This window comes from Etheostoma cragini, chromosome 13 (assembly GCF_013103735.1).
Source record: "Etheostoma cragini isolate CJK2018 chromosome 13, CSU_Ecrag_1.0, whole genome shotgun sequence".
Taxonomy (NCBI): Eukaryota; Metazoa; Chordata; class Actinopteri; order Perciformes; family Percidae; genus Etheostoma; species Etheostoma cragini.
The window spans coordinates 10,102,098-10,125,816 of NC_048419.1; the positions used below are offsets into that span (position 1 = coordinate 10,102,098).

Genomic DNA, 23,719 nt, shown 5'->3' on the forward strand with positions numbered 1-23,719 from the left:
CAACGGTGACTTATTATCTCCTCCACCCTAATATCTAGCCACATTACATTATATTCTTAATCAAATACAGTTACTTACTCATGGACAGAGAGGGTTTCAGTGTCATATTTATTATATATATATATACACACACACACACACACACACACACACACACATTCAGTGGTGGTAATACACTCACCATCAGAGGTTGCACTGACATATTTGACCACTAGGTGTTGCTCTTGGAAAGTGTCAGCCCACGCCCCTTCACGACAGAATGGAGAAACCCACTGATCACTGGCTGATCTACAGAAATCAATCACTCCTGACAGACATGTTAACCCTCAAAAGACTGCATCATCTACCCAAAATGTTTATCCTGGTAAGACAAACAGCTCTTTCTCCCTGCTGTGACAATGCCGGAGGATGAAATGTGACGGTGACCTTGTGATAAATGTACCTCAGAAGCACGTCAATTCAAACTCTTCTCTCTCTCTCTCTCTCTCTCTCTCTCTCTCTCTCTCTCTCTCTCTCTCTCTCTCTCTCTCTCTCTCTCTCAAGAAATCTTTATTTCCAAATGTAGTGATTCTGAGCTTCCATCTCTCAGCCCGTTTACTTTTAGATGGTTATTGAACACCATCAAGAGCTGGCTGACTCTATACAGAGGGAGAACACACAACTTCTGTTTCCACAGCATCATGTTACTGGTACAAATCGTACACGTTTGAAATAAAAATTCATTTCAATAATTATTAAAAAAACTACAGCATGCTATTTACTCAGGGGGAATGTCGTTATGGCGCCCAAAACAGTTCTCCAGATAACAATATGAAGTATGTAATCCACTTCAACTTCAACAACCAGTGAATCTGTTGCAGTGCTGACTCCTTGCTAACAAAATATTCTGAATATTTCACACATAACAAGTGCATTCTTTTTCTACAGTTTATTTAAAAGGTACTGGCATCTTTCCCTGATTAGTAGGAGGTTAGAAATCTACATTATTCCACTGAGTGGCGCAGAGGCAACATGTACACATTTAAAAATTATACAGTTTATGCTGCCAAAAAAGCATTGTGTTATCACGTTAGAGCAAATTACAGAACTGGGACTGAAATACCTTAATTAATCCCTTCATGGTCTGTGTTGCAGTTAGTACATTTGGTCTCAGTGGATCTAAACAGTTTGGATCTGGCGTGGTTTGGTCTAGTGATATGCCTGAGAATGAGTCGGGGATTTATGCTTTGTGGTACCCTCTCTGATAAAAGAAAAAGGAAAACAGTGTTTGGATTTCAACTATGACCCTCAGCTGTTTTCTCCTCATGTACAGTATAGTGCACAAGGTGATTAGGAGGGAGATGTGATTTCTGAAGCAACCTTTTGGTATCCTAAGTGATATCAAACACTATATACTGATGAATACAGAATTTTTTTTATTTTTAATTAGTCGAAGGAATAGTTTAAGATTTTGGGAAATGCACTTTTTAACCTTTTTGTAGAGAGTCAAAAAAAGAAGGTTGATACCACTTTAATGTCTGCACAATCAATATGAAGCTAGAGCAAAAAGATTAAGTGTATTTCCCAAAACATTGAACCACTCCTTTGAGACACATAACATTTAACGATGTGAAATAAAAGAGCTGTTGCCCTCTAAGGGTGCCAGCTGTTCCCTCCTCTGGATTGATGGCTCAGTGAATCAGGTGAAGCCTGTACACTTGAGTGAATGACTGCCAGGTGCTTGGTGGACTGTGTTCAGGATGTCTGTCACACATAGTGTTCACGGTGGTTGATGTACACCCGGTCTGTCCCACTCTGATGACACACCCACTGCAGCCTGGAGAGTTCCTGGGTGGGGCTTTGCGTTGCTCGTGGGGCTGGCCTTGTTGTCAGTGGGTGCTGTCTGTCAGTCAGCTCGTGACTGCGGTCTGCCCTGCGAGTCTGCTGGTTACAAATCATCAAAGATAGTGTGACTGCTCTTTTATCACACAGTAGTTTGATCTTCACATGATTTCTCGTGTCAGAGAGCCACGCTAAGAGTAAGAACAAACTGGAAAAGTGTTCTTTCTGGGTGAGTCTCAAAAACTTACAGGCTCATGAAAGCTTGAGTTGAGCTGAGCACACAAATTAAAAATTAAACTATTCCTACATATTAAATGAGAACAGCCTTTAAGTCTGCTGCTTATTAAACACAGAAAATGATGCTGGCCAGTATCTACGTTGTTATTACTTCCTGTTGTGACTCAGCACTCATCATCAGATCACCGTGTGTTAATCTTTGTGGTGAAGTGTTAAATATGTGATGATTCAGATGAAATGTACTGCCATGATATTAAAGTGGTTATTAAAAAGGGAGTGGGGTTTACCTGACAGAGCCAGGCCACTTGTGATGCGTGGACACCCAGGGGAACAGCCGGTGCTCTCTCAGAGTAGGGAGGAGGCGGCTTGTGTGTCGGAGGAAGGTCAATCCTTCAGAGAAAGAGAAAAAGGAATGACACGAGAGAGATTTCATTTTTACAGAACCAGTTTAGTGATTTAGTAAGTTAGAGGAGGGCTGCTTGAAGAAACACCTTTTGACTCAAATGCTGCTTTGTCTGAGAAAATCCCCCTGATTATCCAGGTTATTTTGGCTTGGGCTTGGATTACAAATTCACAACAGAAAGCCGGGCGGAGTGTGGAGTTTTCTCATCGATTGAAATCCCCTTCCACTACTAAACTAAAACCTAGAAACTGACCTTGGTCTTTCATAAAATAATGTCATGACATACAATTGATTCTTTAACGCTGTGTATCACTTGAGGATGCTCTTCTCTTTCATACCCGGGGTGGGACACAGTAAGAGATTCCTGTTCAGTGACATGCTGTCCTGCCCTCACATCCATGTGTGATGAAGGAGAAGAACGAGTCCTGCGTCCACCCCCCCACCCCGCCTCTTGTTATCCCACTGGGACTTCCAGCCACGGTCATACTTAAGATGCTAAGTTTGTCGTGGCATTGACCACAGACCAACACGCGGCTGGATACTCCGTCCTGTCAGTGTGCGGGTGCGTGGCCCACACCCATGCACAAAGTATTCCCCCGTCAGATCATGCTGTTTTCTGCCAGTCAGCAGTGTCTGAAGGTGGCCTATCATCACTGTCACATAATCAGTCCGGTTGAAACTCAGTCAGAGGTGTACACTGTCACTGAAACTAGAATGCAATCTTTTCTTCTTCTTTTTATACAAAGGACAATATGCCATTGCTCATAAGTTGACTGAGTACTTTAAGTAAGGACAATGAGAAAAAATATGAGATTTCAGAAAGAGAATATTATAGCAAAGAAAAAGTAATTCATAATCTTTTAGCTGGAACAATAATAATCCATGTTTAAACATTATTTTTTTTTAATCAACTCTACGCTTTGTACTTCCCAATTATAGGCTGCAACTTGTATATCCAATTAGTCTCAGTTTGTTTTCATACATGATTTACTTATTTTTATTTGCATTTGACATGAAATTGTATTTCGGATGGATTTGGAACCCTGAGTTAAATGCTACAGGAATGACATTTGTTCAGCAGTGACAGTAGCTTTTTTTTTTTTTCCTTGGGACATGCTTAATGCGTGTAACTGGTTTCCCCTGGAGCGAGCATGCTCAATGACACACTAACAGGGATGGATGAGGGGACCAATCTGCAACCTTGCAGATATGGTCCACAGGTTCATAATAATGATTTGCATGTAGCTCGGGGTTGTTGGTTGGTCAGCAGCATTTTAAACTACACCTTTGTTGTCCTATAAATGCTAGATGGAAGCAGTTAATCACAGTTATACAGAACATAGGCAACATAGATAAGACAAGAGAGAACAGAGACAAAAACACAGAGACAAAAACACAGAGACACAGAGACACACACACACACGCAGACACACAGTATTTATTGCCATTCAAAGGACTGTGGTGGCGTGTGACAGCTCCTTCTGTAAATAATTTAACCCCAAAGTTATTCTTCTTAGCACTTACATTAACATGAGCGCTGGTGCACTATAGGAACAGACAGAACAAAATAGGACAAGGGCTTTCTGCCAAGACAATAATGATCTGCCACCCCTCAACCTTGTCCTGCAGCCTCCCTGCTCCAGGGTGCACACCGCCGCAGCGCTCTCCACAGGAGTGAGGAGCACCTCCCTGAACCCTCTGATGGGCTTCAGTCAACCCCAGTAAAAGTACCATGTCATTAATTAACCAGACGAGCATGTTTCTGCAGCATGAATTATTTGACAGACGTACACTTTGTCAGCGAAAGCTGGTGGCGGGGCCTTGCGAGCGGTGAGGATCACGATGAAGAAGACGGCGATGAGGAAGAGAGCGAGGACTGCGCCCATTACAGCTCCGGCCACAACGATGGAGTTTGACCTCTTCACCTGAGACTGGTCTGAGACAGAGAAAAGAGAGCACAAACACTATAACATGCACATGAGGCAGCTCAACAGACAGAGTCAAACAGTGTTGCAAATGATAAGGTTTTATGTAAACACAGTCAGGGGTGTTCATTCAAAGGGGCATTGAAGGAGAATTTGGGTTGATTCCAACACGTAGCTCTGTTGTTCGTAAATTTGGAGTGCTGTCAGTAGAGAGGAAAACCAAACCAATCGGTGCTGACTACACCAAGTTATCCTTTTGCTAAAGTTAGCACCCAACAGGCTCAAACAGGGCAAGTTTTAAAATTGTTTTTAGCCTCTAAACATGTTCAAAATGTCATTACAAGTGCCTACCCATGTGCAGTGATTCCTACCAAAGGAACACAGTGAATCTGGCTGCAGCAGATGTGACAGAAAGGTGGAAAAGTTGTAAAAGGCCTGTATATGATCATTGTACCTCAGGAAATTGTGTTTAAATATATAATGATGACGTGTGAATAAATATTGTAAGTAAGAAGGAATCACTGCACATGGGTAGGCACTTGTAATGACATTCTGAGCATGTTTAGAGACCACAAACAAGTTTAAAACTTGCCTTCTTTAAGCCTGTTGGTTGCTAACACTAGCAGGAGGTTTACAGGGTGTAGACCACACCGATTGTTTTCATTTTTCTCTCTACTGACAGCACTACACATTTAACAAAAAAAAAAAAGCTACATGTTGAAATCGCCCGGAATTCTCCTTTAAATCATAGCATAAGCAGGCCAGGCCGGCAAGTAATGAGTTGATGTTGTTAATTTTGTAGCTTTGTTTTGAGAGGGTGTGTGTGTGTGTGTGTGTGTTTCTGAGGCTTGACATTTTTGAATGTTAAACCTGCAACATGTAGTTTTCTTAACCATTACATGTCATTAAGCTGGCGCTTTTATCCGAAGCGACTTCCAATTAAGTGCTTCCAACCCTGAAAGTGCAAACTATAGACAACAAGTAGCAAGCACAAGTACATTAACTGAAAATGAGCAAAACTACAAAGTGACATGTGAAAGTGCAATTTCAAGATTTATTTCCCTCCCTCTCTTTTCCTTCTTCGTGTTTATCCGAAGTGTAGTCGGAAGAGATGTGTTTTTAGCCTTCGGTGGAAGATGCGTTGGCTTTCGGCCATCCTGATGTCAATAGGGAGCTCATTCCACCTTCTGGGGGCCAGGAGTGTAAACAACAGTCGGACCTTGTTGAGTGATTAGTTCTCCCTTGCTGTGAGGGGTGCAGCGAGCAGGTCGGCTGATGCAGAGCGGAGTGGGCGGGTTGGGGTATAGGGTTTGACTATGTCCTGGATGTAAGCTGGGGCTGATCCCTTCGTGGCGCTGTTTGCAAGTACTAGTGTCTGGAAGCGAATGCAGGCAGCAACTGGTAACAGTGAAGAGAGCAAAGGAGCGATGTAGTATGACAGAACTTGGGGAAGTTGAAGATAAGTGGAGCTGCAGAGTTCGGAATGAGCTGCAGGGGCCGGGGCACAGTTTGTTCTGAGATGTACAAATGAGTGTCACTGTGACTCCTGTCCTCAGAGACGGCCCTCCTTGTTAATCTGGAGAGGAAACGAGGGGGATGCACGTACGCGGATGCCAAAAAAGGAACGTAAAAGTAAAGCGTAATTGAACTCTAAACTTGGTTGTTATCGGAATTATTTAGGTTTCTGTTAGAAATGGCAACAGACAAATTGCCTTTCACAGTCAACTTGTCTAACAATTATTTTTGCAAGCTTGCTTGAACCTGAGCGTTCGCTGTGCCTGGATATATTGGAGTTGATCAGTCAGCTTTCTAATTATTGACTTTACACGTTCACCTCCATCCATCCATCCATGTCTCCACATGGTCTTTCCTGTCTTTGAGTTGCTGTTGTAATGTCTGCTGAATAAGCTTTGTTTAACCATATGCTTGCATGCGCCCCATGTTGTCCACTGAGAGGATTAGGATTAATTGTGATTACGATGAATTAAACCCACAGAGCAGCACATTTTGGCAAATCAGCGGTATTGTGTAAAATTGTGATTGTGGGACACAGGAAATGAAGGACAAAAAGGTGACAGGGGTGGGAAAAAGCATAGTGTGTTTAATAATCAATTCCAGTTGATTTAGCTGTTGAAGTGGAAAAAGAAATCAATAGCGTGCTGAGATGAGAATCCTAAATAACAGATCAATTATGAAGCAGATTGAACAAGCTTGGACTTCTGAGCTCACCCCTGAAAGCCACTTCTTCCTCCGTTCTTCCCTTCCCCCTCTCCCCTCTCCATGCTGTCCTCTTAACAGATAACCATTCGATTACCTTCAATGGTTGCTGAACTATGACAAGAGCCTCTTGAGTTGATCTAAAAGCCTTTAAAAATGCACTTTATCAAGCTGCCTGCTTTAATGCCTGGTGACAGACATTTTCACAGACATTCATAATGTGACAATGAAAAAAAAAAAAGTGCTTTAAACCCACAATGCATGGAGCACCTTGGGAGCTCAAAGGGTTTTTTCATACTGGAGTTATGTGGGAGAATTGTAGGCTTGAATATATTTATTATGCATGTTTTGTTACTGTTAAAATGTTATTCTCTCATTTGAACATTTCATTGGTTCAAATATCCATTCTGGAGAGGCTGGGATTAGTGGTGGATCAACTGTCCCCACACTGGGATCCGACTCCAGCGCAAGGCTCTGTCTGTCTCTCTCTCCGACTTCAGCACTTTATCACAAAGACACACAGACAGACAGACGCGCACACTGCGAGGCCAGGAAAAGTGCACGCTGATACTCGGCGAGGTCAGTAGCAGACGGGATCGTCAAGAATTAAACACAACACACCTTGGTGGTGTGAAGAGAAGTTAGGGAGTGATGGCAAGACAACCCCCCCCCCCCCCCCCCTCTTAAACCTTTAGCAGGGTCAAGGGTCATGTTGCCCAGACAACAGTCCCTGCAGGGAGCAGATGCCGGTGTAATAGCAGAGACGAAAGGTTAGAGCAGTAGGTGGTGTGTCATTTTCCTCTCTGATATCTATGTTAATATTTTCAGCTCAATGCTGGGGACAATTTGATCCCACCTATGCCAGGGAGTTAATATCAAAGTCTCTCTTCCACAAGCGTCAGTGCTGCATCTCTCTACGTTGCCTTAGACGTTTGCTCCCTCCTTTGTGTGTTGTGAAAAGTATCCTTGGAAACTGTTGTCTTGCAGGCAAAAAGCAAACCCACTGATCTTCTACACGAGTGTCTCAAGCTAATTCAACCAAGTCTGGCTGACATCATTACTCCTACCGAGCTGCTCCTCCTTGAAAGCTCCGCCATGGATCTGTACACTGTTTCAAGGTCAGAGTGACAACTGCTGTGACCGTGATAAGATCGACAGAAGGCAGAGGTCAGGCAAACAAAGATTTTTTTTTTTTTGGGGGGTAAAGTGTGGTCTTGAGGACTTGGAGTCCAAGCTTAACAGTGTCAAGGTGACATCAGCGGTATTTGTCCTTATAGCCAGAGGAGCTCTCTGTGGTGCAGCGGGGTACAATAAGCCATTTTCAATTCCAGTAGCTAATTCTCCTTTTCTAGCTCTGCCTTCCACAGCAGCACAGTTAAACTCTCAGTTTCATACAGGCAGCCAGCCCCCCCCCCCTTATCTCCCTCTGCTTTCTGTGGCCAGGTAGAGCTTTTAGGAAGACAGCCTCCATCAGGAGCTCTGATGAGCTTGTTGCCATGGGGACAGTCAATGGGCTAGTGAGTGGGGACTTTGGGCCAGACATAAACACTCAGTGTTTAATTTTACCGGCTGGTAGACAACAGGAGAAAGACACGGTGGGGGGGAGGGGGGCACGGGGGGTTCACAAAAGGAGACAAGCTGTAGGGGAGCACAAGGGCCTTTCTGCCCTGAAACAAAGCAAACTAGGACTGGTGAAGAGGGAGCAGAGGAGGTGCCGGGTCTCCCCTCACAGTGGAAATGCCAGCAGAGAGGAACAGCTCAATATTACATCATTCTCGGCTACTAAAGGGTAATGAAGATATGGTGAAGTGAGGGATTACATCATGTGCGGCACCACACATGTGCGCACTGGGTTGGGTTGGCGGGAGGGGGGGTATGCAGCATTAGGGAGCTAGAGATGATGTCATTTATAGTAGCACAAAGAGACAGAGTGAGCAGTGTGAGTAATTGCAAGCTCAAAAAACCTCCAGAGGAAATAAGTCACAGGTGCTAAGGTGCTTTAATGAACTATCAAAGTATCTCAAAAAGATTGACAAAATAACGCTTCACTGTTGTCACAGACATAAATATTTTTTTTCCTTCCAGAAACCTACAATTTCTTCTTTATATACACACACACACAAAAAAACATGACAACAAGGTGCATTTCATTGACAATGTGAGACTGAAGTTAATTCTTCACCTCTTTGAACAACAGTGATTCTACAGAATTCATAAACCCCTGACCTGTGAAGTAGAACTAATTCCACATCAAAATTCATTTAAGCTTTGTCTTTTTGTTCGTGTGTTTTTAATGCCTCTAGGTTTGCAAATACACTGCTTCATTAACGGTCATAATAACCGGGGCAGAAAAGGATTTATGATATGGCACTACTGAGTCCTCTGACACAGTATGTAGAAAACAAAAGGCAACAAATAAATTTCACAGAACAAAACAGATTCTTAGATTCATAAGTTAACAATGAAAAAACATGAACATTTCGTCTATGTATCTAAGGCACTAGTTGTATCTCTCTACCCAAAGTGAAGGACATTTCTCAAGGTAAATATATTGATGACTGATCTAATACAAAATGTCACAGTACAAAAGAACTTCATTAATCCAGGATGCAAACTGACGAGTAAAGCAAAGTGTGTATTGATTAGTGGAATTTCCGTCTTAGTGCATAGAAGCAAACACAAGAAGGGGTTAGGCTGCCGTGCTTACTGTTATTCTCTGATAAAGTGACCAGAAAGGCAGAAAGAATAGGCATCGGCAGAACGCCCAGCACCAAAACCTTTTTAAATTCAGTCTAAATGAGGTTTTCTGGTTCACAAATTGACACCTGTACACTTCAGTTTGGGCACTCCCATTAAAGGGTTGGTTCACCCAAACGACTAAGAAACATGTTTCCACTTACATGAAGCGGTATGTAATAATGCAAATAGTTTTAGATTAACCCAGTTTTTTCAAATTTACACAGATTTCAACGTCCACCTCAGTACATAAAAAGTGGATAGACATTTTGTTGGTTTGTGGAGCTCATGACGTTGACTCACTGCATTAAAGACATTTTCCAGAAACACTGTTCTCGTTTCTTTGGGTGATTTTTTTTCCATTAGAACTACATTCTACCAAAGAAAGAGTGTTCTGTAGAATATCTAGAGTGTATTAGGCAACAGATGCCGAAACGTTCTGTACACCACTAGTAGTAATTGAGGAATTATGTTAATGTAATTGCGAGTAAACTAAAACTTAAGGTACTTATTGGAATGGTGTACTACACATGGTTTGAAACAACACAAACTGCAGTATAGGGGTCATTTTCTCTGCTTGCAAGTTACAGTGGCACACCATCTTATCTCACTATGAGAATTGCAGCCTAGTCACTGCACGAAATTCACACTGACAAAAAAGTAGTGAGGGTTCATAACAATATAACTATTTCCCATTTTGACGACTGTTACTGTAATATTAAAGTGGCCTAAAGCATCTTTTCACTTCTATTTCAGGCTACAAGACCCTGTATACAACAGTGATACATTTTCTAAGCTTATAATCATTTGTTAGATAGTCTGAAATACTTATGTGCAACTGTCATCATATTTATACATACAAGTTCAACAAATATTTGGCATCTTGCAGCAAATATTGTATAGGTGACCATACTACTAAAGTTGGCATGTAATCACAGACACTAGTGTACATGAAAGAAATTATTAGATCTCCTCCATGCGGTTTAGTAAATAGGTGCATGTGCCAAAAGATTGTATCTGTGTATTTGATCACATACAAAAACGGAAATGTATCTTCAAATCTAAAGTAGCTTTATCCAACACCTGAACTATTGGGGCCACAGCCCAGTGACACGGACATGTAAATTCCTCAGTTCAATCGCAGTACTTGGTAAGTCCCGTGACGTACAAGAGTCTTAATTAGCAATAAAATGTGACTGGTTACATATGAATACAGAGTCAGTCGTAGACCCAGCCAGAACTTAATTTGAGAAAAAAATGTTTTACAGATATTCAAAGAATAATTATGAATGAACACTTTAATGATCAGTGCAACACGATATCGTCTGTCTCATGCGGCGATTAAGCGCTGCGCCGTGGCTTTGATAACCACAGGAGACAGTGACAGCACATCCATCACAGATGACCTGATTTGTCTACATAATGTATTATTTTACCTTCGTAATACTGGTAACTATAATAAATTCTTATAAAAAACAACAACTGGTGAACATGATTAGTGTGCAGTTGCACACATGGATATGCAAGAATAAGCCAAAGTAGTAAAATTAGTACAACGGGTTGCACTTTTGAATGAGTTCTTTGTACAACATAAATACTGTGACTAGGGGCCGGCGTATGGCTGCCATACAGTCGCGTGCTTTCAACAATGTCACTGCTGATAGCGCTCTCGAATTTCCAAGAGGCTTGGGTTAGTGCCAGAGTTCAAACTCTCAAACACATCCATTACCATCTGGCAGACAACAGTAGAATGGTTTTGTGACTACCTCAAGAGGACAACCAACTTGTAACTCTTCCCAAAATAAAAAAATAAAAAATAACTACACAAATGTTCACAGAAGGAATATTGTTCCAGCTTATCTAACTTGCAGACTTTTGTAGCAAATTTGCATATTGAGGCTTGACTCTTTGAAAAACCCAGTCTGTTGATCCATTGCAGGTGCCTCCCACATACAGGGTCTTCTCCTCCCTCCCGGGAACAAAAGATGAGCCAAGGTCATAAAGAAGAAACGTTCTCAGGAGGGCACCTGGGTAGCTCACCTGGTAGAACGGGTGCCCATATGCAGCGGCTCAGGGATCAAGCCCGAGCTGCAGCCATTTGCTGCATGTCTCCCCCCCACCCCTTCCTGTCTACAGCTGCCCTGTCTACTAAAGGCCCCCAAAGAATATTTTTTGAAAAAAAAAGCTCTTAAGGTTCCCCACTCTAAGCCATCAGTGTTAAGGACATTATTAGGACGTCGGTTGTCAAGCCCCCAAGCCTCCCCTCATTGTAAGTTATATAACAGCTATACGTCTTTAGTAGAAAACAAATAATGTGGTTGTCTATTATAAAGTTTTGCAAAAGGCAGTGCAACGCATTTTATGACTATGAATCAGTGTAGAGAGATGAGTCTTTAAGTGATTCTGACTTGTGGGTGGGATAATTCATTTTTTTCAATTAGCCTACATGCCACTACTGAGTCCTACTGATATTTGGAAAAAGTACCCATAACCCTCTGAATTTACTTTCCGTCATGGGTTTTGTACCATTCTTGAATATTAGCAATCGTATTGAGAGGTCAGAAGTCTTTTAAACAAAATCGGTGTAGGCCATCACACATACAAATACAATGTCAGCAAGTGTCATAGCCCGAGAAGGCTGACTTGAACCATATGTGATCTGCGAGCCTCCAGTGCTTCAAATCAACTGAAAGACATAAGTGATGCTAAATACATTGGCAATCTATGTAGTAAGGCAGAGACAGCACATACATACACCATGATCGTTAGTGTCTACACACAAACTAGTGACATGTCGACTTCCGTAGGCGTGTAGATGTTGACTGTAAAGTGGCAGTGCAGTCCACAGTCTGTCTACATCGAGAACAGAAACATGTCCCAAGTGTCAACCAGGACGCTTGAACAAAACCAGGGAACTACAGAATTGAAATTAGTAGAAGTGTGCATGTGTGTACAAAAGAGAAATGATGCGTTTGTTCCTAATTTGATAAATGAAACCTTCTGATTTCTGTTGTATCTTTGCTCCAGGAGGAACAGGTAGCTTGTCAAACGTACCACTCCCTACGTGAGATGACAGACCCGTCTTTGTGAGAGACATAGTCGCCCTCTGGCCCACTATCGTAGCAGTCATCTGAGAGGTAGGGGGAGCCGTTTCCCTGTGGTTTAGGTGAGTGAGGGTATTTAGCACATCTGGCCTGCTTTGGACTAGAATACTGTGCGTGTTCACAATGGTGATTCTGCTGATGGCTGTGGTGACTGCTCTCCCTCATTGCCCTAGTGTAGCCATTAGAGGGATACTCCTCTCCGTCGTAGTTGCTACGGTGACGACGGTCACGCTCAAGTTTGAGCTGGCGGTCGCCCCACTCCTCTCGGTCGTGGTCTTGATGGTGGGAGCTGCTGCCAGCTTTGGTAGGGTGGAGCTCATGCTGTGTGGGGGCTTTCTGGAGGTCATTGGGGCCCAGGTACTGCTTGGTGTAGTAGTTGCCGTGGAAGGTTTGCGGTTTCCGTAGGTAACACACGCCAACCAGAGAGAGCAGCAGTAGCAGGAACAAGGCCCCGCCCACAGCCCCACCCACTATGGAACCAAGATTACTCTCAGGTAGGGCTTCAAGTGTGGGGGAGCTGAGAAGAACATGGCCCTTATCATCAACTAAGGTGGAGGAGGCAGAGCCAGTTAGGACAGGAGCAGTAATGGTGGAAGGCATGGTGGGAGGATCTAATGGAGGGAAGGAGCGTGAGAGGGGAGTAGAGGGTGGAGGGGAGAGATGAACAGACAGAGAAAGCAGAGAATGTCATTGCCAACTACATCAGCAATTTACTAAGTAGCGATAGGTTGACTAAAACATCAACTAAACTACCACAGATGCTAAACTATGGAGCACATACTCGTAGCAGCCTCACGTTTGCATTGCCAATTCCTCAAAGCTCGAGGTTGTAGTTTTCATTGATTGGATAATGATTTGTGAGTAAAACATACACATCTATTTGGTATAATGGTCTGACATATTTGACATATTAGATGAAGGACAACTGACAAAGTATGTCATTAGTAGGTCCTAAAAAGTGCTTCCATTTAAAAAAAGAAAAAAGACCACAATGACAAAATACTGCAGTACATCCCTGGCAAGGTTTTTTTTTATTTTTTTTATTTATTTATTTTTTATTAGCCACTACACCATAGCAGTATCCAATATTCTCTCAAGACAAATCCCACTAGTCGGAGTTTAGTAATAACAGATGAAATGGCTCAAATAAGTAAATCACTTCCCATTTAAATCTTTCCAAAATGTATATATGTAAATATATTCTCTGGTCAAAGCAGGCTATGTGGTCATCAGTTCAATGATTTAACAATTCCCATGTAATACAAATATTTTACAGACTGTTCCGCATTAGCATTTGTGTTTCTTGCTAACACAATCTTATTTGAGTACAGTTTCAGGAATTTAAGGACCATTTTACAGTCAATTTTCTGTACTTGGCATGAATATACTTGAAAAACAAATATCCCTGGAAATGTTGAGGCTGAGGAAGGGTCAACTAAAGCTACTGAAGAAATGGATGACTACTTAATGGAGTATATTTTACACAAGTAACAAACAAAGGAACTTGAATGACTGAATTTCGGGGTAACCACAACAAGAACCTAACAGGGTGTAAACAACAAAAAATGCTTTGATTGAAATTCTACAGTACTCCTTCAGTCTGTGTGTTTGCTGTTGGCTTTTCTGCTATTATAATCACTTACAGTGTTGTTGAGGAAGGCTACAGTTTGTTTGACCTACAGAGGCTTCAAACTGCTAGTCGCTTGTCAAATTGGTATTATAGTACTTTAGTAGGGTATTTCCTTGGTGGCTTGCCATATTTACAATTAGGCTACTTGGCACAGTGGGTGACTTCGCCTTCCCCAGTATGTCAATTTAGTTTCAAGTGTATTGTAGCAACAGCCAGGGATGGTTTTAAACACCCCCACCTGTAAGACTTAATGAGCACAGCTTTCTAAGAGGTGAGAAATTAATTTCTTGCTTTGTTGTCAAGAGTTCTGGGCTGTTTACCTACGTGACACCCTTAAACTCCCTGATTTCTGCAACTGTCAAATTCCAATATAAATCAAATTAATAATTGTTGGGTGACTACAACCCCCTTAAACAAGAGTTTCTCAACCTTGTGGCCAGGATCCTGGGGTCACAGTATGCACATGGACTTAACACTGACATATTGGGCCTGTGTACAAATAGAAAAGGAAATTGGTTTAAAATATATTTTTATATTTATTTATTTCTATCCACACTCACTGGGTGGCCAAGAGCCTAGAAACTCTTCTCTCACATTAGCGGAGATTAACATTACCTTTGTGGAAGTCACTGCAGTTTATTTGGCTTTTTCCTTTAGGCTAACAACGGCCTTAAAAATGATGAGTGGCTTAAAAGATTTGAAAACCTTCTATGTATAATGATGCATTGCCACCATTTCTCCATGCCATCATTAGTAACCCAAACCTGAACTGGAATAGGCCCACAAAACAGAAAAGCCAAAAGCCATAATCAGACTGAGCTAAAGTAATGGAAAGAATCTGAGTCTAAAAGCTTTAAATGGGGCCGCAAAATTGCTCTGCCACTTTAAACTCTGTGCCAGGCCAGATGTGAGGAAAAGACTCACATCGGAGAGATGACATGAACCCCAACGTTTTGTAGGCTCAAAGTATATGAATCGTACAACTTCATGCAGAGGCAGTGAACTGACACATGTGAGCACACCGACAGCAACACATACAACAAAGAGTACACCAACATGTGTAAGCTTTGCACACCCGTACAGGTCCTCTCAAAGGAAAATGAAATATGGATGATAAATAATAAATAGGAGTTGAAAAGAACTAGTTAATGTTTTATGGATCTGGGACATCATCTCACAGTAAGGCTGCAGGCTTTTTCCCTCTTACTGCATGACACATGCAGAAATAAAAGAAACACAGAAAGGAAGCGAGAGAGATGTAAAAGAAAACACATCATAATTAGAACTTCTTTCAGGAAGAGAGCTTCCACCGACAAAAAATATTTTGTGAAACCAGAGGACATGCTTATCATACACAACAGTGAGACACTTAAATGCCAAGCCAAGAGGACAGAGCAGAAGCAGTGCACTGCACTCAAAGTGATCTTAAATATTTGCAGCTGTTTGGCCCAGGAACTCCCCTTTTGAACATCTGGAGACCTAATGTTAATCAAGGCTAATCACCATGCAATTAAGACTTAATGTAAAAGGTCAAATGTTATCAGTGCCAACACACTTAACCAAGGGTAAATGCTTGGACTGTCAGTATGTATAGACTGGGTGAGAGTGATACAGTGTCATATTTCAGCTTGAAGGACAATGTCACAGGCAGTGATACCCTCTATGACTTGCTTTCTGAGGGCAATAGGAGTCAGCTGTGTTCCGGTGTGTAAACTCAACTCACCTTGTATGAGAATGCGCACATCCCGACTGCGGAGGTTGATGTCATTGGCAACCTCACACCTGTAAACTCCAGAGTCATTCCGCTGGAGGGGACGCAGGAAGAGCAAAGTGCTGTTTATTACTTCCACCCCTTCTGGCATTTCACTGTCCAATCTATGATGCACAAGAGACGCAAACATTTAGACACACCTACAACAACTATGCTGTTATGTAACCATGGACATGACATTTTATGTATAAAATATGAGACATGATTTGAAGGTTTTGGATGAGTAAAATATATTTAAAAATATTTGGAAAGTTAAGCTAACATTACCCTTCAGTTACTAATCTTCGATTCAGCCTACAGAAGTCTAAAAACTGCATTTTAGGTTTACTGAGCAGCCAAGCTAAAACTCAGCGCTTTAGCTAAAGATCTAAACAATTAATCTTAATACTTAAGCTAATATTTTTGGGAAAAGTTTTTAGGTCGATTGGATTAACTCATAAGCAAAAAGGAAAAAATGTCATCCACACAGACACACCCACCTGATCCATCTGAAGTGATTAGCCGGTGGGTTTGCGTTGGCTTTGCACGTCATTTGAACATTTTCCCGACCCACATACCAGTCTCCATCATAGCCCACAACGGAGATATCAGGAGCAACTACAGAGAGAGAGAGAGAGAGAAACAAAACTCAAATAATTTAGATATCATTTAAAACTGGCCACTCTTAAACAACCTTAGAAAACTGTGTTCAACTGCACAGACTGTCCATTTCTGTGTTTACCATGACAAGGTACATGGTATACTCTAAGGTCAATTTTCATATATTTAAAATATTTCTGCTGTGTTGTATTGATAATTGTAGCAGAAACTCTGCTTTACATCAGCAAACATATGCAAGAGGACCGTTTGCATGGTTTGTGTGCAGCATCATAGGGAGACTGAGTTCAGCCATGGCCTCGAGACATGAGCCTGTGTCCTTCAAATAGGCGTTAAGGTGTTTTGAAATCTATGAAAAAGTATAGCAAACAGAGAGTCATGACTCGCCATATGATGATGGTTTTTGCAATTTTAAACAAAATCAACATCATTCCCCAGCTGGGGGTCCAGATTCATGTTTTTTTTAAGCTACATAAATGTGTTATTTTTTGGTTTCTTTTCTGCTGTGTCATACATTGAATAAAACCTTTGTAGCCACTATCAGCTAAATGCATCTGCCCTAACAAAAATTCAAGGGGGTAATTTGACCCCTTTCACCAGTCCATTCGCAGCTGCTCTGCAGACACCTGTGCCCCCCCAATGTACAGACATGTGCTCTAACATCTATGGGGGCTTACTGACAGACATTTTCACTTTTGACAGTTCAGGGGCATACACGGACATGTCTTAAAAAAAAAAAAAGGAACCAAGAACAGCCTCCCTTAAACCATGATTAATACCTGTAAGGAACATGCATGGGTCATCCTTAATTTTGAGCTCTGTCAATTCAGCTGTTTTTAAAAGGGAACTGCTGTTGAAGTGCTTTAAATAAATCAAACGTCAACACTGACAAGGCCAGGCATCATCAACTAACTACCTTTGAAAATTAAATAGTTTTATTTTTAAGATTGTCCGCCTGTACTTTCCTCTCAATAGCGTTTAAAGCTACATTGAGTAAGAATTTCTCCCAGATAGCGTTGAGATCATATATCGCAATCAACTCTCTCTCGCCATGCAGTACAAAGTACATATTACAGCTACGGTAGCCGTCGCACTTCAAAAAGCGAAAGTGTACAAAAGGCCGTCTATCAGCCATGGAGGCGCTTCACACCTTGAGCGGGCATGCGCGCCACCCAATGGAAAGTAGAAGGACAAAGACTTCAGCGGTCCAGAGGATTATGAACTAGTTGGAATTTGGTGCTTGCGTCCAAAGCAGCTCCAATGTTAACGCTTATTTATGATGACGCCAGTCTCTTGTTCTGTTCAATAACTGTTTTCTTTTTCTGGGCAAAGAACAAGACTCCTGTTCCCGAAATTTTGATTTTGAATACGTGTGGTTCTCTGAGTTTCCTTCTGCCGGGGACAGGAAGTGACGATACCCATTAGCAGCAGCTGTGAGTCAAAAATGCAAAAGACGGAGCAGTAAAGCCTTTATGTCCCTTACCGGCTATTGTATTTCCAGACGCAGCAGGACTATGGAGAGTCTATCCCAGTTCATGCAAGCGCAAATGTAAAATTTCGAGCCAATAGGAATACTTGAAATTGATGGTGGTGGTCAATATTCATTAAAAAAAAAAAATAGGACAAGTTTGTGAACGGGAAACACAGATTTTGATAATGAACAACTTCAAACGTTACACAATGTAGCTTTAACTGTTCAAGGAAAGTAAAAGAAAGCAATACTTGTTCCCCTTCAATTGACAGATGGTAGCCTTCATTTGGGCCTAAAAGATTCCCTTCATTTTAGGATTATGTAGACTCTACGGCATCGTTTAATGTACTCAGGTTAGGCCTGCATGTTTATTCTGGCCTAAAAATGCCCTAATAAATCTTACCACAGCACATAATCTTAAATCTACATATTTACTTTAAAGGCCCTCTGTCAGCTGTTCATATGTTACCCCAAATAGCCACTCATAAGGCACCCACACTGCACATTGAGCTGGTAGGGGATCCTGAAGTCACTCTGCAGGGCCGGGTGGCGGACCACACAGGTGAGTGTGTGGCCCTGGACGTGACGTGTGGGCTGCCAGAGGTAGCTCACTTGTGTGCTGGTTGTGCCGTTGGCTTCGTCAAATAGCTGCACTTCTGACTGGCCAAAAAGGTTGGACTCCCAGGACACCTCAGCAGGGGGCCGGGCCCGCTCAGCAATACAGGTGGCCACCACAGTATCATTGCCACCGTCGATCAGGGCAGTTGAACCTGCAGACACGTAGACTTTCGGCTCAACTGTAAGACAGGGAGCAAAGAAAAAGGGAAACAAATAAAAAGAGTTGGCACATTCATTTTTTTTTTTTAGACTCTTCTGAGGTATTTGCACTTCCAATTAATCACAGCGTTGGAATGTTTCAAAATATTAAGCTAATGTCAAAGCAGACTTAACCCCTGCAATTATCCATAGTTTATACAGATTTGATAAATACTCCATATTCAATCACGTAATTGATTAACTGCCTAACTATTTCAGCTGTACCTGACTTTACCTACGAGTCTTGTTACATAGAAGAACATACATGCGTGTAAATATACATACTTACCGAGTACACTGACAGTAGTGGAGGCTTGAGTGTTTCCTAGAGGAAATGTGGCAACTTTACAGGTATAGATCCCAACGTCAGCGAAGCCTACGTTTCCCAGGACAATTGTGGCATCATGCGACGAAGGTGAGCGAAAATGCAAGCGATGAATAAACTCTGGAGGGATAGAGATGCCATACCGTGGGTTGTAGACCGCCACTGTGACAGAGCCTGTAGGCAGACGGCGCTCCCAGGAACTCTGAGTGAGAGTAAGGTTTGTGCCCACCTCCACTCTGCACTCTAATGTCACATTCTTCCCCAGCACAGCATTCACCCTCTGAGGCACCACCACCTGACTGCCCCAAACACCTGCCAGAGACACAAAATCAAGACTTTAACCTCATACTATCATGTTCATTTGCAAACAGGTTTGGATAGTAGAATACCATTTATTTATAAAAACTGTTAGGAGTTAAAAGCACTTACAAAGCTCTTGAGACCTTAAAAAAATAAATAAAAAAAAAGGCACTGCTTTTATTCTTGCAAATGGGAAGGGTTTGAAAAAAAACTTTTTTTAAATTACACAAGTGAATAAATCTCCCCTTTTATGGACATGAACTGAAACAATAATTAAATCTGTGAAAGAAATTAATAAAGCAATACATTTGACGATTGATTATTATTGTTGTTTCATCAAGCAAAAAAAAAGGCCTTCTAATACTTATGTATTATTGAATATTCAGTTCAAACTCTGGAATTTGTGCATTTTTTGCATTTGTTATTGAAGAGGACTAAACTGTAATTTCATTAAAAATCGTCGCTGATTATTTTCTGTCGATCCACTTGCCGATTATTGACTAATCGTTGCAGCTTTAGTTCAATCTTTAAATTGTGTGGGTTTTGGTGTGGACTGACTAAATACACCTTAAGGTGCAGTCTAAAGTTACTTGGGGCTCCAAGAACTTTTACATTTCATAGAATTAACAATCTATTGAATTAAAAATAAAATCGAAAGATGAGTCTGAGGAAAAAACATTGCTTGTAATTATAATGACAGACAATTTCTTTTTTAGGTTGACAAGAAATACATTGCTTTATCCTACTCAATAGCACAGATTTGCCAATTTAAAAAATGTCAGATGGGATTATGAGAAGGAAAAAGTCATCAATCTTATACTGAGTGACAATTCAAGAACACCATGATGGCATCAGTGAGTGAAGAATATTTTCATTGTTACCTCTGACGTCAGTCATTAAAACAAAGTTCACCATCCGACATCTGTGGGTAACAGACTGGAATCAAAGCTTAATACGACCACAGCAGGCGTTGTGCTTTTCAACAAATAAGACACAGCTGACTGAGTGATCCATTTATGAATTTGTTTTATCTCTACAGCTTTCCTCCTCCTGACCTAAATTCAGGAATTAAAAAGCAGGCTGTCTGTATGTCCTTTGTCCAAATATAACTACCCTACGCACTCAGTCACCGGTACTTGTCAGAAAGATGGCATGTCTCAAAAGCAGAAAGCTCAACGTCACGTTTAAGAAAGTCAAAGGGATACGAAGAGAAGAGAAGAGAAGAGAAGAGTCTGAGACCGGCAGAAAAAAAAAATGGGAAGAGATGTGCATACACGACAAATGACATCATCGCTGAGAGAAGAAAAAGAAGGCTGTGAGTGAGGAGAGCCGAGAGCAAAGTCACGTATGAAACAAGTGAGATGTAATGTATCACCAGGATTCCAGGGAACAAAAAAACAAAAACTGGGATTACATTACTGATTTAGAAAAGACAATATAGCACTGCTAGACTGCCAAAGCCCTCAACTAGATCACTAATTGCAACAAGCTGCCAGCAGGAAGACATCATAAATCAAAACCTTCTGCGCTGCTTGGCAACTGACTCCAAAAATTCTATTGTTGTTTTGCCAAAAACAGCACTCTCTCTCTGGCCAATCTCCCTCTAAAAGGCCAAGGACTAAATTTCAGAAGACGTTTTACTGAATTGACAGTTTGTAATTTTCCCTGATGTTTAATTTCTAGGTTATTTTAAAAAGAAGGTTAGTTATTAGGATAATGACTAAAGGAAACTATGTAATGATTGACAGCATTTTATATATTGGCCCAGATGGGGGTGTAAATAAATATTTAAAAAAAATAGGCTTAAGGCAAAAGTTTTGTTATTGAGCAGGTTTCAATTTCCTTGCGGGAGTCATCCAAAAAGGATCAATGAAGAGAAGTCTAAGTCAAATGAGTCACGTTATCAATTTTGCAGAAAAAGGGCAGCGGGGGGGTGGGGGTGGGGGGATGTTTAGCTGTGGATTGTGACTATTTCTGATTGTATGTGCTATTTAGGGCTACGCATTGACACACGTGATCGGGACAAACTCCAGTCCTCATTCCGTGCAAAAAGTGCGTTTTTGCTGAAAGCTGAAACTGATATGAGAGTTTAGCAGTCTTAGTTAGCCAAATCAAGTGGGTATCATCCAAAGTTGCAGGCTTTTTAGTACAGAATTCCCTTTGTGTTATACAGTGCCACTGGCCAATTTCAGTGTTACAGAGAAAATAAAAGACAGAAACTTTGGATGATACCCATTTGATTTGGCTCAGACTGTGTCAACTTGAGTGTATTTTTGCACAATAAATGAACTGTGGATTTTGTTTCCCATCATGCCTATTGAAATTGTAGTAGGAAGGGATTTTTTAACTGCCCACGATTACAGCAAGGAAAACTGTTTAAATGTTGGTATGAACACCTGATTATTGTTTGAAGACAGACTTGAACAAATGTTAAGCTATTCTTTAATCCAAAAGACAAATCAAGCTTGCTAAGCAGCTTTTTAAGATGCGCTTTTATTTCCACAGGTGAACCCAATACAGTTTAAAAAAAAAAAAAAAGTGTGGGGCTGTTTCATTTTAAACCTAAAAAGGATCTTATTTTATAAAAAAAAAAAAAAAAAAAAAAAAAGGTCAAACTATGTAGGGAACCTTCCCATAATGTTGTCAGACACTTAGAATGTCAGTGGCAAAACATCCAGTGGACGTAAATTGAAGGTGCGCAATTGCATTAATGTTTCATTGCAGCTTGTTTCGTCGCTGCCGACTGCAACGGTCTTGCTTAATACTGGAACAATTTCCTAAACTGTTGCTCCTAGACACTAAAACATAGGAAAATAGTGTTGGAAAAAAAATACAGAGGTTACCAGATATTATTGAAATAAAAAAATAAAACTATTGGGCTTGAAGAAAACTTTGTTATTCTGTTGCCAAGTGTTTTTCAAACTGTTGCATCACATTTCTTGAAACATAAATAAATACTTGTCTGCACTACAAAATTATTAAATTACCATATTTAAAAATACATAAATAAATAAATGCTCAATAAATAAATAAGCATACAATTAATTGCCCCAAAAAAAACAATAAACAAATAAATGCAGGTAGAAATTAAATTATACAGTGAGACATAAATGTATACATCTCTTTTAATTAGCTTCTTTATTTATTCACCTTTGTAATAATTACCTTATTTATTTATTGTCCGTTATAATCTTCAACTTTATTTATTAATTACTTATTTTTTTAAATGTATTTATTTCTGTGTGTGTTTACATTTTTTGGCTGTTTTATTCTTCCGTTGCATTTTCTACCCTATTTATTTTCACCCCTGGTATTGTTGTGACTGTGGCCAGTGGCATGTAGATTCGACCGATGCAGTAAAATGCTAACCAACCAATTGACAGAAGTTGACCCCTTAAGACCAGCCCCTCCTCATTTGCATAATGAGGCAGGAATGCATGAAGAAATGTAAAAGTGACAGGCAGAAATAAATACCAGGGGTGAAAATAAATAGCGTAGAAAATGCAACGGAAGAATAAAACAGACAAAAAATTTAAACACAGAAATAAATACATTTAAAAAATAAAGTTGAAGATTATAACAGACAATAAATAAATAAGGTAATTATTACAAAAGGTGAATAAATAAAGAAGCTAATTAAAAGAGATATATACATTTATGTCTCACTGTAGCAATTTAATTTCTACCTTTATTTGTTTATTGTATTTTTTGGGGCAATTAATTGTATGCTTATTTATTTATTTCTGTATTTATTTTTTAAATATGGTAGACCTGGTCCTCCATACAAAATGCCAAGGTTTTCACTTAAATATTACTGTCAGTTCATCATTGCTTGCAGAGCTGTGCTGGCTGCCATCTGAAGCAAGTCCCTGTCAAACCAAAATAAAACAAGGCTACACCTTAAGCCAAACATAACATTAACATGGTTAAACAGCCATGCTAAAAGACACGGAGGCTTTCCTTCCTTAAAGTGGTTACTAGGAACTTTTCCCCTACTACTACTGTACAATTTAACCGTAAGTGAGCCTGTAGCTAAAGTTGTAAACCATTTTCTGGCAAATGCATTTGTCATGTTAAGGCTGGATGGCAAAAAAAAACTAAAAAAAAACGGCATTTTCCCTGCAGTGCATATGAACTGGAGAGGTATAGGGACTCCATTAAATTTGTATTGGTGACATGACGACAACCTTACATAAGCGTGCCCTCGTTTTCTCCAACTCAGAATAAAAGTGATGAGAATAAGGGCAAAGTCTATGTGATCTTATATGCAGCCTATCTTGACATAGATTTAAGAATGTTTTCACTCTTCTTTCAGAGACAAAGAAAGAAAGGTATTTAAGTACTTACAATCCTAATAAGATCACAC

At 40.7% G+C, this 23,719-nt stretch overlaps 1 protein-coding gene across 2 annotated transcripts in view; it reads right to left on the reverse strand.

The window, feature by feature from the left end:
- Positions 1 to 552: 552 nt before the first annotated feature.
- The window catches only part of nectin3b (nectin cell adhesion molecule 3b), a 28,948-nt gene continuing 5,781 nt past the window's right edge, over positions 553 to 23,719 (reverse strand). The window contains exons 2-8 of one of the 2 annotated variants that reach the window (XM_034890113.1): positions 19,018 to 19,365; positions 18,410 to 18,709; positions 16,324 to 16,441; positions 15,797 to 15,948; positions 4,253 to 4,397; positions 2,346 to 2,448; positions 553 to 1,920 (exon numbers count right to left, since the gene is read on the reverse strand). In XM_034890113.1, the coding sequence (XP_034746004.1) occupies positions 1,747 to 1,920; positions 2,346 to 2,448; positions 4,253 to 4,397; positions 15,797 to 15,948; positions 16,324 to 16,441; positions 18,410 to 18,709; positions 19,018 to 19,365 (1,340 nt within the window). In that variant the 3' untranslated portion in view covers positions 553 to 1,746. Of the gene's footprint in view, positions 1,921 to 2,345; positions 2,449 to 4,252; positions 4,398 to 11,985; positions 13,055 to 15,796; positions 15,949 to 16,323; positions 16,442 to 18,409; positions 18,710 to 19,017; positions 19,366 to 23,719 lie in introns of those variants that run through there. The other variant, XM_034890112.1, reaches the window with a different exon arrangement.